Below are 15,103 nucleotides of genomic sequence, written 5' to 3' on the forward strand. Positions count from 1 at the left end.
TTTGTATGGTATAATTAAGAATTTTTAGCTTCATAATTTGTCACTCAAACTTGTAGAAAAAACTCACAATGCTAAGAATAAAAAATAATTGAGCATAGTCAATTTTACGGATTGGGCCAATAAATTGGGCTGGGTCACTACATACTTGCCCAATACTCTGAAAGCCCAACGAGTTGCATTTCTCCTACAACCAGCAGCCACGTAGGATTGATCCCAACGGCTACTTTCAGACTGGCCTCCTATTTGAATTTCCTCCTTTCTTCTGATGCTGTCGCTTCACACAAGTGCACAACGCTCCATCTCCACCCCTTTTTGCTCCATTAATAATTCACACAGAGAGAGAGAGAGGTTTATTGCGGTGAAGGATTAATCTCACTAAAAATGGAGGAGTATAACGAAATTCCGATTAAATTCTCATCAGTTTCATCATCGGAAAACCGAGACTCGATCGGGTCATTGAAAGGCGGAGAGGACGATGAATTTTACGATAAAATTGAGGCGCCGAAGTTTGTGGACTTCACTGTTCCGGATCACTACAGCCCCGACGACCATTACTGGTTTTGCCTCCGCGTCGGTTAGTTCCCAAATTCCAGATCTCGGCTCTCTTCTCTACTTTCCGAATTTTGATTTTTCTGAATCTAGGTTTTGCAGCTGGCTTCATTGATTTCTCAATAATAGGTTGCATTGTTAACATGATTTCTCTTTAGATGGATGAGATTTGTTTTTGTTAGTGATAATTTTGCAATGAGAGAGAGAGAGAGGGTTTTCCTCAGTTAACTGGTAATAGTTGGGAATTATGAGCTTATTCATTGTATTGTTGACTGAATTGCTGCGGTTAGCAAAGCATTTTTATGTATTAGATCTTTAAATCTGTATCACTTTTCAACTCCCTGTTGAAATTGATCTTCAATTTTCAGGATAACATCCAAAACATTCTTTGTATATTAGTGTTTAAGAAGAAGAAGGTTGATTTTTGTTTCAGGATGTGACCAAAAGCATGAGGAAGAAATGGATTCTGAAGCAATCTACAACAATTTTGTCCTCAGGGTTAGTCATCAAATCATTGATTTCGCCACTGCATTGCCTCTTCTCTTGTGGATTACTAAATCTTTGTTTGTTCTGCTCAAACAGGTGATGGCAGCCAGGAGTCCCAATGTAAGGCTTCGAAAAGCACTCGACAGAAATGCTTCGAGGTACGTTTTAGTCTCATCTTGCAGGTTTATTTTCGGTAGCCATATGATACTGTTATCTTGCTTCTTGAAATATTGAATGATATCTTTTGCAGAACACCTACAAAATGCCCACTTTCAGCTCCTCCGAAATCTTCCAAGCCGAGACTATCAAGGATGGCTGTCATTTCATCGATGTCCAAGAAGATGGATGAGGGCAAGAAAAAGGTCGTTCGGCCCCTTTTGAAGCCTGGATCTACACCGGTGACAAAGACGAAACCGGTTACTGCAAAGTATCTCACAACTCCAAGGAACAAGAAGAGCACAACTGATCAAAGTTCGTTTAGAAGTGTTCAGCATCCAAAGCGTATCAATGTTGAAGTGCCAAAGAGTCGAATGGTGGCGAAGGCGTTGGTCTTTCGCTCTCCAAAGAAAGCCATCAAGGTAAGGACATCTGTTGAGCTGCGTACACCCGTCTCAAAGTTATGCCAAGGGATGAATAGGCTTGAGATTTCGAGCCAGAGAAGGAAACCACTTCAAGCTTGCAAAGGCCAAGAAGATAAATCAGGAAGATCGATTAGAACAAAGACCAAAGGACAGTTATCTCAGAAGCAGGAACGTAAGAAATTTCTGGGAAAGGATGAGACACATAGCTTGAAGAAGGAAGAAAGTTGTGCTATTGGAAAACAGTTGGACACAAAAGTCAGTGAAGAGTCTGGACTTCAAGAATCTAGTCATGAAGAAGCACATTCGACAGTGCCACCAGCGACACAATGCTTGGATTCTGCCTCAGCAGATCATTTAAAAGGAGAAGTTACAAAAGCTGAGGAGTGTAATGGGAATGAAAACATTACTTCAGAAAGTTGTGTAGACCACCATGGAAACAATTCTTCTGAAGGGGAACGAAATGGACTTGACTTTGAGGATGGAGATGACAAAGAAAACGCTGCTGCTTCTGATGAAAACAGGTTCGAAACTCTATAAACATGTTGGAAAACATATTTTCAGCTATTTTTCAAGTGATAATAATCAGGTATCATATTGTATGCAGAATGCCAAGCAACATTCTGAAGCAAAATGGAAGACAAATCTTTGGAGTGCTCGAGAAATGTGACCAAGTTAGAAAGAAGGTTTCTTATTTCAGACTTTGTTGTTGTTTGCATTTATCGTTCAACATGTTTCTAATTGCAATAAATTATTGATTGGATAGGTTACTCAAGCACATGATATTCTGAAAGAGGGTTTGAGTGGTCCGGTTACAAAGCTGAAGAAACCAAAGGCCACAAATCCTAAACCATTTAGACTAAGAACTGATGTGAGGACCACCTCCACATTGCAGCTGAATTTTTGAAACAGCAAACAGAGATCTAATCACGTTGTAATTTCAGGAGAGAGGAGTTCTTAAGGAAGCCACCTTGGATAGAAGAGTCGGTGTCGACCCCCCAGCTAGCCAATGTGAAAATGCAAATGTGAGCACCCCAGGTCGGAAGTTACAGAAGAAAAATGCTAGTGATATTCAAGTAAGCATTTTTTTATTCATGTGGAGTATTTCATACTTCCTTCAAGTGTAGTAGTAGTGTATTAAGCTGTCACGAATTTGAACTTTTGCAGAAAAGGAGCCCGGCAGTGGTTTCAAAGACTCCAAAACGGCAGGAGAGATTGAAATCAGCAGCTTCGATGACACCAGAAAGTAATAGATCTAAAGAGCAAAAGGTAAAGAGTAGTGCTATGCAAAGGTTGGATAAGTTCAGAAAACTAACATCATCTTCTGTTCCCAAACGTGCGAGGCCTCAGGGGTAAGTAAATCTCTCTCTGTCAAACATATGCCTTTACTTAGATGGTTGATAGATAAAAATGGATATTTTGATATTTGCAGGGTTGAATCAAGAAAGCAGGAACTGATTTCATTACTGATTCCTGGTCAAAAGCTGGACGTGATACACGAAACTTCACCCCAAGTTTCGGAACCACAGAGCACTGGAAAGGCAGCTGCGGCTGAGACGAGAAACGGTTGGCGCTGAACCTAAGTTGAGCACGCACACAGCAAACATAGTTTTGTGACGATTGTTCCTGTTTGTTCAATTATTTATTGAATTATTATTTGGTTGTTGCCATTCTTTCTTCATTTCTGTTGTTGTAAAGCGTAAAAACCAAACTACCGGCATATTGGTCAATTCTGTTTTATGTATTAAGAGAAGTGTTACACAAAATTCTGCTCACTCAGTTGTTTAACTTTAGAAGATGAAATTCATAATTTCAGTTGTATATCAAATTCATACTTATAATCCTTCCAACATCCAAAGTTGAAATATTTGGAATCAGAAATACAATAATTTCCAAGAGATTCAAACATTGTCTTATAAATGATTCGACATTATCACCAGAACTAGAAAAGGTAACACCGGCTATAAGAATAGGTCTACGGAGCACCCCCCTTGATGATAAACTTCATCTTCTCAGTTGCAGCAACAAGTTCTCTCGATATTCCTGGTTCGTTAGCCGAATGCCCAGCATCAGGAACCACCTGTGCAATCCAACAAATTCACTCATATAAATCAAATGTATTTTCCTTTCTCCAAAATAACTCTCTTCAGTCCTAATTTCTTTTATTAGATGGTGATTTGGAAAATTTGGTATGTCTGTTGTTCTAGTCATGTTTACCTAAATGTTAGCTTCCATTAGTCATTGCAAGTCATATCCCTTCGATATTTTCAGCGGACAGAACAATACCAACAAATTCCTATCATATGGAAATAAATTTTTTTATATTGACAAAGATGTCGAAAAAGCGGAAATGCATTCTCACCCTAAAATCAGCCTCAGGCCAAGCCTTATGAAGATCCCATGCTGACATCATGGGGCAGCATACATCATATCTCCCCTGCACGACAAACAGAGACTTCAATATCACGCGTCTCAAACTCAGTATGTTTTTTCTTTTGGCGTAAACTCAAAAGCTCCGAATCATGACAAGACAACATAAGAAAAACTATCTGGCACACAAACACACATGCTACAAAAGATGAATGCTAATGACAGAGCAGATTTAATATCTCTTTTAATGAGATTTTAACATTGATATATAGTTCCTCAAAATAATTCAACATTCTGAATAACCATATCGAAGTCTCTGGACAGCAAATATTATTCTCCACATTCAACAATTATATTTAAAGATTTTATATATTTACCATTAAAAAGGTAGTAGTAAACAAACCTGCACAATTACAGTGTTGATATGCTTTATTTTCTCAAGATTGTCCAACAGGTAGGAGTCTGAAGGAAAAAAACCTTTGTTGACAAAGTAGTGATTCTCAATCCGTGCAAAAGCCTGGAGAAAGAGGAAAAATTTAATCTAACGGAAAAATCACAAAAACAATTAGACACAAAATTCCAAAGCAGGAAGCTCTCAACAAAACTGGATTCAGTTAAAATGTGTATGTCGCAGAAACTGAAGGAACAGAAACCATTTACAGAAACCTGGCAATTTCATGAAATTTGGACTGCATCACTACTGTGTTCAAATGACTCCAACAAACTGAAAACAAAATAATTATTTTCTTGAGGATTTCATACTTCTGATAGATCTGGTGGCATTGATAATCATTGAGAGAAATACCAACACTTCATCAATAGTTAAAACACTGATGTCCTAGACTAAAAAACAATGAGACAAGGCTACAACAGGAGAGATTTTTGTATCTCGGTTACTTAACTGCCAACAACATCACAATAACCTAACTTGATTACCAGTACCAAAGTTTAGCAGCATGAATTACAAGCACAAAACTAGGTAGTATAAGAACTCAAGTGGAAAAAAGGCAAAGCCTCGACAATTTCTAATGATATTTGTCCTGCGGAAAATGCAGGGAATATGGATAATTCTTTTTTTTTTCTCCCACATTTGATTTTTAAGTTTTCACAAAATAGCTGCAGTTTCCAGACCATGTCTATTCTTGAGCTCCATTTTAGCATATATCATCCATTCACTTCTCGAAAACAAGAAAGTTGCTTCAGTTGTATGCATTAATTGAAACAAGTTTTGACATTTTAGGAGAATAAGTAAATACTTCCATTTAAGTTTTTCTAACTGTTATTCGAAAAAGAAACAAATGATTCTAGCAGAAGATTGCTAAATGCGAACTAACTTGATATTCAAGCTTTTCTACATATCTGGCGCAGCTTTATAAAATTCAAGTCTTTCATAAAAGAATGAGAAAGAAAATGCTAATTATATGCGTCTGAACTAACCAAGCAAAACTTATCATCATCTCCTCTTCCAGCGGTAGCTTCATTGGGCAGAAGATGAGCTGTCATCATTTCCCATTTGGTCCATGCCCTAGCAGCTGCATACTACATTATCAAGAGAAAGAGATAAACAACTTTAAGGCAGACCATAAAATGCTTCTCAGTATACTTGTGAGCAAAATGTGCTCCAAATCCAATTAAGATGTGTAACTGTAGGCTCTCCAAAACCCACGACTTCATGGGACGCATAATGTTAAAGATAAGGGTTGAAAAAACACAAAAAAATAACTAAGGAATAAGAAAAAGAACAACAACTTATCATGACCAACTTCAGTAAAAAAGGTACTAGGATCTCATAAGAACACTTTTTTTCCAAAGGCTTTTCTGACAAAACTTATGGCTTCATTGAGATACTCAGTAACAACAATTAATCAACAAAACAACTGCGTAGAAAGCAAAAGAAGAATGTCAATACTTGTGTTTCCTTGTCGCTGGAGTCTAACCTCTTGTGGTAGGCATCAACGAAACATCCTCTTTCACTTTCAGGAATAAGATCTCTAAATGGTTCCCAGGCTACAAAAAAGATGATTTTGAATTAATTTTAGAAGTCCAGATAAACCAAACAGCATAATAGAAAATATGCATTACACTTTCTACCTAATACTATGTTCCCATTTTTTCAATCATCTAGAGCTCTGTACATACTACTAGCCAGAAGCCACACTAGTCTAGTTGCATTACAACTTCTAGGTGAACTATTAAGAAAATGAATAGCATACCATCAGGATATATGGTAGCAGCTCCACCCTCGTAAAACCAATCAATTTCTTTCTTGCGCAACAGAAAAATGCCTCTCAGTACTAGGCCAGTCACCTTGAATATAATGCAAGTTAAAGGCAATCAACAGTCAGTTCAATATAACGAGATGATTATTCAATATGCAAAAAAAACTGTAATCTCTTTTGAGAAGCATGAAAAAGGATAAACAAAAAAAACCTTGTCAGGATGGGATTCACTATATGCTAGAGAGAGTGTGCTTCCCCATGAACCACCGAAAACCTGTAAATTTATATTGATATGAAGCACATAAAGCGGCACCCACCAAAGCATTAAGAAGTACTAGTAGTTACCAGCCATTCTGAAACTTGTAAGTGTGTTCTTAGTTTTTCAATGTCTTCAATGAGTTTCCAAGTTGTATTCTCCTCCAAGCATGCATGAGGTGTACTTTTACCAGCGCCTCTCTGGAAGAGAAATATTTAAAATGAAAACGTCACCCATTGTGTTCCTTAGCTTCCTCATAAACCAAATAACTCAAATCACAAACCTGATCAAACAAAATGATTCTATAAAACTGGGGATCAAAGAATTTCCGGTTCTTAGATGAAGTACCACCCCCTGGACCTCCATGCAGGAAAATCACTGGCTGCGCGAATAAAAGATCATAAAAAAGACATCACATAGTTGATCTTAATCCATAAGATGGCAAAGCAAAACTGCGAGAAATTCATTGTTGCACAACACCCTATATAATGTAATACTAATGAGAATAAATTATCCCGGTATAAATGATCCAGGCAGTTAAGTTAGAGAGAAAAAGTGACTATTGACACTCTTCCTTATATCGATAGCATCTTTTTTCACAAGCTTTTAGTGGAAGAAGACTCAAAGCAAAACCTAGAGAAGCAGGGTGCTGCTCATACACATTCCTTCTCAACAAGACTGATTCGGAATGCATCATCCTTCTGACACCAATTCTGTTGCAAAATCAAGCATCAAATGTTCCACCAAGCATGATCTTAAATGCGGGAATTGATCATATGTTCTTTTTCATTTTTCAAGCATCTAATTAGTGCTCATCTAACAAAATCTGGGCCAAATTAAGAATTAAAACAGTTGCACCATTGCCATGACCCAAGTTAGGAATTCACACATAAGACATCCATGTGCATTCGATACTAACACAAATGTTATAGCAGCTACAACACAAGACAGGTACACATGATGTAGAGAGGTAACAAAAACTCACATGCCCATCTGGATTCCCAGACTGCTCATAATATACTGTGTGAATGTCCGAAACCTTTAGAAAGCCAGTGTTGTATGGCTCTATATCCGCATAAAGGCTCGTATTGACTTCAGGAGACACTCCCTTGGATGCCATAGTCTCTGAGGTCACTAGCCTATCACTCTTATGGTAATCAAGATTACGGTTTCGACTGAGCACAGCTAGATTTCTTTTCCTTCCTGCACACATGACACACCCCTCACAAAGTCAACCAACCAAGCATCCAATGACAGACAAAAGATAACCATTTTCACAGTAAATAATCTGAAGATAAAGATGCTCTAATCAATCAATTTCTCTAGTAAACCAAGATTAACAGAATGCAAAATCTAATACCACAGACATAATCAATCTGACAGTCATTCACTTTTTTCAGTATGCGTGTGCATATGCTCTATCTAACGCAGCATAAACACTGATGACCACCATTGATGGAGAAATTAAAAATTCAATCTTTGTGATTATCTAATTCCGGGACGGTCAAATCTTGATCCCTTTCGCCCCCAATAATCATAATCATTACCCATTTGATTACAAAAGGAAACCTATCTATTTGTTTTTCTTTCTTCGATGCTACGATGATCACATGGAAAAATCAGTGAGAGAGAGAGTGACCTTGAGTGGTAGGATTATTGATCGGAGAAAGAGCGAGAGTTGAAGAAATATGAGTGAGAGAGACAAGGAGGATTATTGGGAGGTACAACTGCAACACCAATGTTCATTGCTCAATCCGAATAATTTCAATTGGAAATTAGCCATTATATTCTCCAATTAAAAAAAGCCACGAACTTCGATGAAATTTATGAAATTAACCATTTTTTTAGAGCAAAGGTCAAAACTAGTCCTGAACATATGATCATTTTACATTCCGAACATTTCAACTCGGATCACAATTGATCCTCAGTTTACAATTCCGTTAATTTTATAACGGTCAACGGGTTTAATCCAATTTTGACCGATTAAAGCTCTTATATTCTAAATATTTTGAAATTAAAATCTAATATTCTAAATATGTGAAATAAATATAAGATTAGGGTTCCTCACAAATAGCGTCTCTCACTTATTTCATCTTCTTCCTTCCTTCCTTTTAACTTTTACTTAAAGATTTTACCTTCACGAAAGGAGCTTGAGACGACGGCGGTTTATTTTGAGACGCAGGTGGTGGTGGTGGCGGTCGAGTATCAGTCGGGGTCGGTGTGTTTTCACTCGGGGAAGGTGGATTTTCAGTGGAAGGACCAACTTCATTTGCATCTGAATGAATGGGCTTCGAGTGTAACCCCTTCTTCCTCCTCTCGAACGTCCACCGGCAGTCGCGAGGGTCACCGTGGCAGCGGAAATACAAGTCGTAGACATACCAACTCGTGTTGTTATCCTTCTCATTCTCCTTTTCCTTGTCGTTTTCCTTCTCCATTTGGGGTTTCTTTGTTCGTTGGGTTAGGGTTTCTTCGTTTGGGCGACGAGAAAAAGGGTTAGTCAAGTACAAGGCTTCGTCGAGAACTACTCTAATCCCTCGTCCAAGAATGAGATTCGCCGACGATCGAAGTGAGGGGGAGGGAGATGGAGGGTGATTTGTCGCGGGAGGGAGAGGGGAGAGGGAGAAGACATTCGTTTTTGGCTAAGTGTTAGGGAATTTGTTTTAATTTCATTTTGTTATTTTAATTTCATTTGTTTTTAGTATATTTATTGTTAATATATTTCTTTTGTTTTATTAGGAATAATAAATTATAATAATAATTAATGATATAATTAGTGAGTTAAAAATCATAATTAAGAGCTTTAATCGGTCAAAATTGGGTTAAACCCGTTGATCGTTATAAAATTAACGGAATTGTAAATGCAGGATCAATTGTGATATGAGTTGAAATGTTCAGGATGTAAAAATTCAAAAGATAAAGTCTATGACCAAAATTGTAAAATGACCATATGTTCAGGACCAATTTTGGCTTTACTTTTTATTTTAATACAGTACCTTATTTTATTCATATTTTATTATACAAATTAATACTGGTATACTACTATTCAACCTAAATTTGATGAACGATATCGTTTTAAGTCAGAAGAAATTAAGAATTCAAATATTTGTTGAATATTTTTATTTAATACTATTAATATGAAAATTTTCATATGAATTAAAAAGCACTTAAATGTTAGTAGTTGATAAATTTAATGTGATAATATTTATGCATTGACAGTTATTCAATAAATAAAAATAGAATTATAAATACAAACACTAATAATCGAAAGAGAATAGCCTCTAGAATTGAGTTCTCAAATGTTGCAACTTCTATTGCAGCTGCTAAATTTTCATCAATGTATGTTGTTTTCTCGCGAAACCTTTCCAGACAGCCTTCTCGCAGGATTCCACCACTTCTCACTCATCAACGTAAAGCCCATTTTCCCACTGAAATTGATCTCGCCCACAACGACTTGTCTCCACAAAGTCTCTCTGGAATCGCAAAATCTGCGATATCTAAGTGTTTAGACATCAGGGCTTCAAACAAAGGTGATACATCTACCACTCTCTTACTCAAAGATTACATTTTTAGACTCTCTGACATATCCCCTAAGATAGTGCGTCGATTTTGGAGAGTTTCTTCGTTAAAACCTCAAGATGTTCTTGAGTTACTGGTGGGGTTTGAATGTAGAAACGAGAAATCTGAGATTGAGGTTAGAAAGGTCGAATCTTTGTGGGAAATTTTCAAGTGGGCTAGCAATCAATCTAGAGAGTTCGAACATTTACCTCGTTCGTGTAATATTATGGCTTCTATGCTCGTGCAGCCCGGGTTTTATCGGGAGGTGGAGAACTTGTTGTCAAGGAGGGAATGCCAAGGATTTCTGTTGGATTATGAGGAAGTTTTCAGTGGTTTGATTGAAGGGTATGTGGGGGCATTTGAATTGGATAGGGCTGTGTTGGTTTATGAGAGAATGAGGGGCCTAGGTTTAGTGCCGTCTGGGGCGAGTTATCGAGCCCTGCTTAGGTATTTGATTGAGGTTGATGCAGCACAGTTGACGTATCATGTTTATGATGATATGATCAATGTGGGGATAGGAGGAAGTTTGGAGGAAAAATGGATTCACGAAAATTTAATTCGAAGGCTTTGTGTGGATGGGAAAGTGCAGGAAGCTAGAGATCTGTTTAGGAAGGTCATGAGTTTTGGAATGAAACCAAGTAGTTTGATCATAAGTGCAATCGTTAGTGGGTATTGTGATAAGAAGGACTACGATGATCTATTGAGTTTTTTCGCTGACTTTAAAGTTGTACCGGATACTATACATGGGAACAAGATTCTGTCTTCAGTGTGCAGAAACTTTGGTGTTGAGGAAGCAAGCGTGTTCTTGTGGGATTTGGAAGAACTTGGTTTTCACCCTGATGAAATATCGATAGGTATCTTGATCGGGTCCAGTTGTCGTGAGAGGAGACTGAAGAATGCTTTCTTTTATATGTCAGATATTGTGTCAAGAGGTCTCAAGCCGCATCTGTATTCTTATAATTCTCTGTTGAGTGGTTTGTTTAAGGAGGGTATGTGGATACATGCTCGTGGCATACTTGTTGAAATGAAAGATATGGGAGTGGCTCCCGATTTCTCTACTTATAAGGTACTTGTGGCCGGATTTTGTGAAGCTAGACAATTTGACGAAGTAAAGGCAATAGTTTGTGAGATGTTGGATCATAGCTTAGTAAAACTCTCAGCAACGGAAGATCCACTAGCTAAAGGATTCGAGCTCTTGGGGCTGAGTCCATTGAGTGTGAAGATTAGAAGGGACAATGACAAAGGATTTACTAAAGCAGAGTTTTTTGACAAACTTGGTAATGGACTCTATTTACACACGGATCTGGATGAGTATGAGAGAGCAATTACTCAAGTTCTCGATGATGCCATGATACCGGATTTCAACTCCTATATAATGGAGAAATTACACAGTTTAGACACAGAAAATATTCTCATAATGGAGGGTGAAATGACACGGTGGGGCCAAGAAATATCTTTACCTGCCTTGTCTTCGTTATTTTGTTGCCTCTGTCGAGCTCCCTTCAATGCCAAGGTCATTAACCATCATTTCGAGACCATGCCCAAATCAACTTATCTACTCGATGAAAGCACTTTAAATTTGCTTGTTCGGACTAACTGCATAATGGGATACACTTTAAGGGCAAGGACACTTTTTGATGGTATGACACGAAGGGGTTACAAAATTGATAATGGTACCTACTCTGCGTTGTTGGTTGATGCATGCAAAAAAGGTGACTTGGCGAGCCTTCACTTCTACTTGAATCTTGCACGCAAATCTAATTGGTTGCCTGAAGTGAAAGATGGAAAGGCCATTCTGCGTCATCTCTGCAAGAACGAGTTGTTAAGTGAGGCACTAGAGTTATTTGAGGCCATGGTCTTTGTCAGCTCTTGTGACAGTTTGGATATTTTTGACTCATTACTTGAAGGACTTTGTCGTCAAGGATTCACTGGTACTGCTTGTGTTTTGATAGACGAGTTTTCAAAGCAAGCCTCCTTGTCTTATTACCACATACCTTATAGTCGTATTGTGAGTGGGTTTTGTCAAGAGAAAAGGTTTGCAGAAGCGTACAAGGTTCTCGAAACTATGATCCCTAAGGGCCTGCCTCCGCCTATGGACGCATTGACTCGCTTAATTTCTCACTTGTGCAGGACTAATTATGAGAATGCTGTTGAACTGAGAAATATGTGCTTGAGGAATCAGACTTCTGCACAGCTCCCTTTCCACTCTGCTTTCGTGAATGGGCTCTGCAAGTTGGGAAGGTTTGAAGAAGCAGCTCGTATATTCATGGAAGTGAAGGGCTTAGTTCTCGATGCTGAGATGTGTAACTCTTCCATTACAGGCTATTGTCAACGAAATAACTTGAAGAAAATTCGAGAGACCCTCGGGGTAATGATACGAAAGGATTTAAGTATCTCCCCTTCTAGTTACAGTAGCATGGTACGCCTCATATGCAGAGACGGAAAGTTCTCTCTTGCACTGAGCTTGAAAGAGCTCATGCTTCGAGTAACTTGCATCCCAGAGCTCGTGCTGTATAATATTCTGATATTTCACATTTCATCGAGGCGGAAGACATTGGATACAGTGATTGGTGCTCTTCAAACCAGAGGACTACAATTTGATGATGTTACTTTCAATTTTGTCATTCGAGGACTCCTGTTGCATAAAGACGTATCACACGCTCTTCACTACCTGACAACTATGATGAGGAAAGATCTGAAGCCAACTAATCGTACGCTACGAGGAGTTATCAATTCTCTCTGCCATGAAGGAGAACTTGAGCCAGCCTTGAATTTGAGTCGAGAAATGGAATTGAGAGGTTGGATCCATGGTTCGGCCATTCAGAACGATATTGTTGAGGCACTTCTCAGTAAGGGTCGACTTCATGAAGCAGTAGGATTTCTTGACAGAATGGTGTTGAAAGGTTTGACACCGAACCACATCAAGTATGATAGGTTAATCAAACAATTTTCCCAGTATGGCCGTGTGGATAAAGCAGTCAACCTTTTGAACGTTATGCTGCAGAAAGGAAGCCATCCGGAGGCCACCAGCTACGACTGCCTCATTCAAGGTTTCTGCAATGGCCAAAAGTTGGATGCTGCTCTGGATTTTCATAAGGAGATGCTGTGTAGGGACTTAAAACCGAGTATGACTACTTGGGACACTCTTATTAGTGCATTGAGTGCAGGCGGTCGAGTGGTGGAAGCAGAAGATCTGCTTAAATCCATGATCCAGTTAGGTGAAACTCCACAGCGTGAGGCGTTCAACTGCGTGATTAATAGATACCGGTCAGAGAAGAACATTAGCAAGACGTCGGAGCTCTTGAAAGTGATGCAGCAGAAGGGTTATGAGCCAGACTTTGACACACATTGGTCTCTGATAAGCAACTTGAGCCATTCTACTAAGAAAAATGGGGGCAGTTTCCTGTTGAATCTTCTGTCCGGTTTCAGCTCTGCAGGGAAGAACAACTCCAGAACTGGCTGATGCAAGGTTATATCAGTTTAGTTTCTCCAGTTGTTAGTGATTTCACATCCGTATAAATTTAATGTTAAATGTTGCATGCCATATCCAATTAAAATTGTTGTTTCCCCCTTAAAAACTTGGTTTTTGTGTTTAAATCGGAGTACGGAAGCTTGGAAAGATGAGAGAGCTAACTTTTAGGAGCAATGTTTCACTGCTAGAAAGAAGGTGGTGTACTATGAATGTGTAGTGACGAATACAACACATTGATAAGATGAATATTGCACTTGACCTTAAAGAGAGAGTTTTAGTCATGAGGATGAACATGTAATTCTTGAATGCGCTCCGATTGGTTTCTTCCACTATATAGAGATTGTTCAGTGCATTAACTTCACTTCAGTATTCTGACTGATGATGCTACTTTTGATGAAGCATACAAGACAAATGTGGCGTGCAACGAAAACCTAGCTAAACTTCAAGCTGGCTATCTCTTTCTCGAGGTCTATTTCAGGACTATTGTTTCTAATTGTGTTTGATAATTCTTGTTTTATCTAATGCACGTGTAGTTGATTAGAATCTCATTATGCATATGATTTGTTAGATAGAAAGATGGAGAAATGCACACATTGCTAAAAATGCAGATGCTAAAGTTATCAGCCTTGGAATTGGTGACACAACTGAGCCAATTTCAGAAGTCATTACTTCTGCCATGTCAAAGGTATTGTTTTCTGAGCCTCTGCAATAATTATTTATAGATTCTTTGTCAAATGATACATTTAGTAAGTTGAAGTGTAGAGAGAGATAAAATTATTAGTGATTAAAGTGTTGATTTTTATCAAAAAGAGGAAATGGCTCGGGATGCCACGAAAATGAATATCGTGGGATGGAGGGAGTACAATATTTTTGCCCTTATGTATGTATCTATATTTCTTGAGGAAAACTGAAAATGGGATATTGGCATGTTTGGTTATAGGTGAGAGGGTTTCTGGGGCAGGGGCAGCTGGAGAGTGCTCTGGAAGGTATGGATCTTGTGATCATACTTGCTGGAGTTCCGAGGAAGCCGGGGATGACAAGAGACGATCTGTTCAATATCAATGCCGGCATGGTTAGGACACTGCCACTGCATTTCCTAGAGCTGCCCTAACGCGCTCATTAACTTGATCAGCCACCCAGTGAACTCCACTGTCCCCATTGCAGCTGAGGTATTCAAGAATGCTAGCATCTATGACCCCAGAAAGCTCTTGGGAGTCACCATGCTTGATGTTGTTCGTGCCAACACGTTCGTGGTGCTGTGCTTTTAGCCTTGAATCGTTCATTTCGAGACTCAGTTCAAGAGTTTAGCTTCATGGTTAGGATATAGTTTCAACTGAGCTGATGTATGTTCTTTTACTAAAATGGATTTTAGGCTGAATTTTGGGACTTGATCCTAGAGAGGTTAGTGTTCCTGTTGTTGGTGGGCATGCTGGAGCACAATTCTGCCCCTTCTCTCACAGGTAGTAAAGATTGAATTTTGCTGTTTCCATCTTCATGTTACTGAGAGAAGTTGTCTTGTAGGTGAAGCTTCCTTGCCCATTGACAACCGGAGGAGACAAATTTCTTAACCAAGCGAATTCAAGATGGTGGGACCGAAGTGGTTCAGGCAAAAGCTGGT

General features: G+C 38.7%; 3 protein-coding genes across 9 annotated transcripts; 2 read left to right on the top strand and 1 right to left on the bottom strand.

The window, feature by feature from the left end:
* Positions 1 to 288: 288 nt before the first annotated feature.
* LOC121754000 lies at positions 289 to 3,388 on the top strand. The gene is made up of 9 exons (XM_042149325.1): positions 289 to 574; positions 983 to 1,047; positions 1,132 to 1,193; positions 1,286 to 2,137; positions 2,221 to 2,299; positions 2,380 to 2,484; positions 2,558 to 2,689; positions 2,781 to 2,965; positions 3,046 to 3,388. Exons 1-9 carry the CDS (start codon positions 382 to 384, stop codon positions 3,188 to 3,190), a joined length of 1,818 nt encoding a protein of 605 aa, XP_042005259.1. The 5' UTR covers positions 289 to 381; the 3' UTR covers positions 3,191 to 3,388.
* A 23-nt stretch (positions 3,389 to 3,411) lies between these two features.
* Positions 3,412 to 8,214, bottom strand: LOC121754014 (proline iminopeptidase-like). The gene is made up of 11 exons (XM_042149338.1): positions 8,098 to 8,214; positions 7,444 to 7,661; positions 6,742 to 6,840; positions 6,548 to 6,658; positions 6,414 to 6,476; positions 6,197 to 6,290; positions 5,893 to 5,990; positions 5,421 to 5,522; positions 4,387 to 4,500; positions 3,976 to 4,050; positions 3,412 to 3,693 (listed from the first exon to the last, which is right to left on the bottom strand). Exons 2-11 carry the CDS (start codon positions 7,576 to 7,578, stop codon positions 3,589 to 3,591), a joined length of 996 nt encoding a protein of 331 aa, XP_042005272.1. The 5' UTR covers positions 7,579 to 7,661; positions 8,098 to 8,214; the 3' UTR covers positions 3,412 to 3,588.
* A 1,535-nt stretch (positions 8,215 to 9,749) lies between these two features.
* Positions 9,750 to 15,029, top strand: LOC121753992 (pentatricopeptide repeat-containing protein At5g15280, mitochondrial-like). Of its 7 annotated transcripts, none has more exons than XM_042149313.1 (6): positions 9,750 to 13,482; positions 13,885 to 13,952; positions 14,054 to 14,170; positions 14,426 to 14,738; positions 14,858 to 14,945; positions 15,007 to 15,029. In XM_042149313.1, the coding sequence occupies exon 1, from the start codon at positions 9,793 to 9,795 to the stop codon at positions 13,474 to 13,476; it is 3,684 nt and encodes a 1,227-aa protein (XP_042005247.1). In that variant the 5' UTR covers positions 9,750 to 9,792; the 3' UTR covers positions 13,477 to 13,482; positions 13,885 to 13,952; positions 14,054 to 14,170; positions 14,426 to 14,738; positions 14,858 to 14,945; positions 15,007 to 15,029. The 7 variants fall into 7 exon arrangements, with proteins under 7 accessions (XP_042005247.1, XP_042005251.1, XP_042005244.1 ...); XM_042149317.1 differs by having other exon boundaries at positions 14,426 to 14,654; XM_042149310.1 differs by having other exon boundaries at positions 14,426 to 14,945.
* The last annotated feature ends 74 nt before the right edge of the window (positions 15,030 to 15,103 follow it).

The sequence above is a fragment of the Salvia splendens genome, chromosome 11 (genome assembly GCF_004379255.2).
Source record: "Salvia splendens isolate huo1 chromosome 11, SspV2, whole genome shotgun sequence".
Classification (NCBI taxonomy): Eukaryota; Viridiplantae; Streptophyta; class Magnoliopsida; order Lamiales; family Lamiaceae; genus Salvia; species Salvia splendens.

Coding starts and splice junctions, on each gene's coding strand:
- LOC121754000 (XM_042149325.1), top strand. CDS start 382: ATGGAGGAGTATAACGAAATTCCGATTAAATTCTCATCAGTTTCATCA. Junction 575..982: donor CTGGTTTTGCCTCCGCGTCG/GTTAGTTCCCAA, acceptor TTTTTGTTTCAG/GATGTGACCAAAAGCATGAG. Junction 2,300..2,379: donor GTGACCAAGTTAGAAAGAAG/GTTTCTTATTTC, acceptor TTGATTGGATAG/GTTACTCAAGCACATGATAT.
- LOC121754014 (XM_042149338.1), bottom strand. CDS start 7,578: ATGGCATCCAAGGGAGTGTCTCCTGAAGTCAATACGAGCCTTTATGCG. Junction 6,659..6,741: donor GAATCATTTTGTTTGATCAG/GTTTGTGATTTG, acceptor TTTCTCTTCCAG/AGAGGCGCTGGTAAAAGTAC. Junction 4,051..4,386: donor TCAACACTGTAATTGTGCAG/GTTTGTTTACTA, acceptor TTTGTCGTGCAG/GGGAGATATGATGTATGCTG.
- LOC121753992 (XM_042149310.1), top strand. CDS start 9,793: ATGTATGTTGTTTTCTCGCGAAACCTTTCCAGACAGCCTTCTCGCAGG.